This window comes from Dendroctonus ponderosae, unplaced genomic scaffold, assembly GCF_020466585.1.
Source record: "Dendroctonus ponderosae isolate FM_Combo_2020 unplaced genomic scaffold, Dpon_F_20191213v2 Dpon_F_20191213_3, whole genome shotgun sequence".
In the NCBI taxonomy this organism is placed as follows: Eukaryota; Metazoa; Arthropoda; class Insecta; order Coleoptera; family Curculionidae; genus Dendroctonus; species Dendroctonus ponderosae.
The window spans coordinates 12,811,718-12,813,196 of record NW_026018508.1 but is presented as its reverse complement, the minus strand read 5'-3'; the positions used below and the strand labels follow the sequence as shown (position 1 = coordinate 12,813,196).

Sequence of the window (1,479 nt, the reverse complement as noted above, 5' to 3'; positions counted from 1 at the left end):
AAACGATGATAATTTTTCTAATTTCATAGACAACAGAAGACTGTATTTTTTCTACATAACCCCCCCCCCTGAATTTAAAGCTGGATCCGCCCCTGGTATTAGTGAGGGTGTCACAAAAGAACTTTTCCCATTCTTTAACAGCGAACAAATCCCATAGTGTGTGAACATCCTTAACACTCAAGATCAACATGTTTGTTCACTTGAAAACTGCCCCCTCTCATTGCAGACTTTCAAATAATTTGAGTGTGCGCTTTGTGTTTATTTGTTTATTGCAAAAGAATTGTTAAAGGCGATTTTCTGGTCAGTTCAACCACTGATATGGAGTGCGTAAAAATCGGTCTCCTGGTTCTTCTGGCGCTGTTTGCTGGCCAAACCGAGTCAGCTACTGATACCAAAGTGGTATGCTACTATGATAGTCAAGCGTACAATCGACCAGGTAAGTTTCCGCAACGTAAAAATGTGAGAAACGTTTTAAAGTGTGCTTGATCCGCCCGTGCCGGTGAAAGTAGGAGCTAATTTAAATAAATCTCATTCAAAACTAGAAAATAGTCAATTAAGTTAAGAAATGTTTGCGTTAATTTCGTTGCGTCGCCCTGTAGTTGAAGAACCAGAAATATTTTCGGAAACCTGTTTCGTTGAGAACTTTCTCCACGGAAAGAGTTAGCGTCCCCCGTCTTTGTTGCAAGCTAAATTTTCAAAATTTCGGCTCAAAATGCACATGGTTATCAGAGCGGTGATGACCCGTTCACCTCCCAATGTGTTTAACTAGAGCTTCGACGAATTGATAAATTGCTGATTAAGTGGAACTATTGTTGGATCATTACGTACTCCCTTCATTTTTATTCGTCTATCGTCCAAATGGCTGATGGAGGAATTACCGGAAATATTTAGCATTCGAAGCGCGCAAAAAAACTCGTCTGCTCAACGCCAACCATTTGGCCGATGATCCACTCAAAAAACTGATCAGGCATATGGAGAAAAATTAGCGTGTTCCATTATACATGAGCAATAAATTGCAAGTGCTTGATTTCAGGAATAACAACACCTTGTTTAGCCGATAGACCTCATTGTCTTGGTGGAACTTCTTAGAAATGGCCATGATCCAATTGAAGGTCGCACGTACGTCAACTAGATGAATCAGTGCTTTTATGCTAACGAGAAGCGTTAAAAATTAGCACTCATTAACAGAAGCGATTTAATTTAGCCACTAAAACAACGCCTGTTTTATGCAACAATCCCTGTAGCGCTTGAGTAATAGAAACAGGGGCGGATCCAGCTTTAAAGTCAGGGGGGGGTATGTAGAAAAAATACAGTCTTCTCTTGTTTATGAACTTAGAAAAATGATCGCCGTTTTGTGCAAGGGTGGCGCAAAATGATTGCAAAATTTAATGTTTCCGTCCCGTTTTGCATGTTTCTCGGAAGCAAAATGAGCAAGAACGCTCGTTTTTACATCATTCCAGAGATAACTAAATGGCCTTT

General features: G+C 40.1%; 1 protein-coding gene across 2 annotated transcripts in view; it reads left to right on the top strand.

Moving 5' to 3' along the window:
• The first annotated feature begins 188 nt into the window (after positions 1 to 188).
• LOC109542349 (chitinase-like protein Idgf4) overlaps positions 189 to 1,479 on the top strand; it is a 3,473-nt gene continuing 2,182 nt past the window's right edge. For both annotated transcript variants that reach the window (XM_019911549.2, XM_019911548.2), the window contains exon 1: positions 189 to 436. In XM_019911549.2, coding sequence (XP_019767108.1) covers positions 319 to 436 — 118 coding nt within the window. In that variant the 5' untranslated portion in view covers positions 189 to 318. The remainder of the gene's footprint in view (positions 437 to 1,479) is intronic.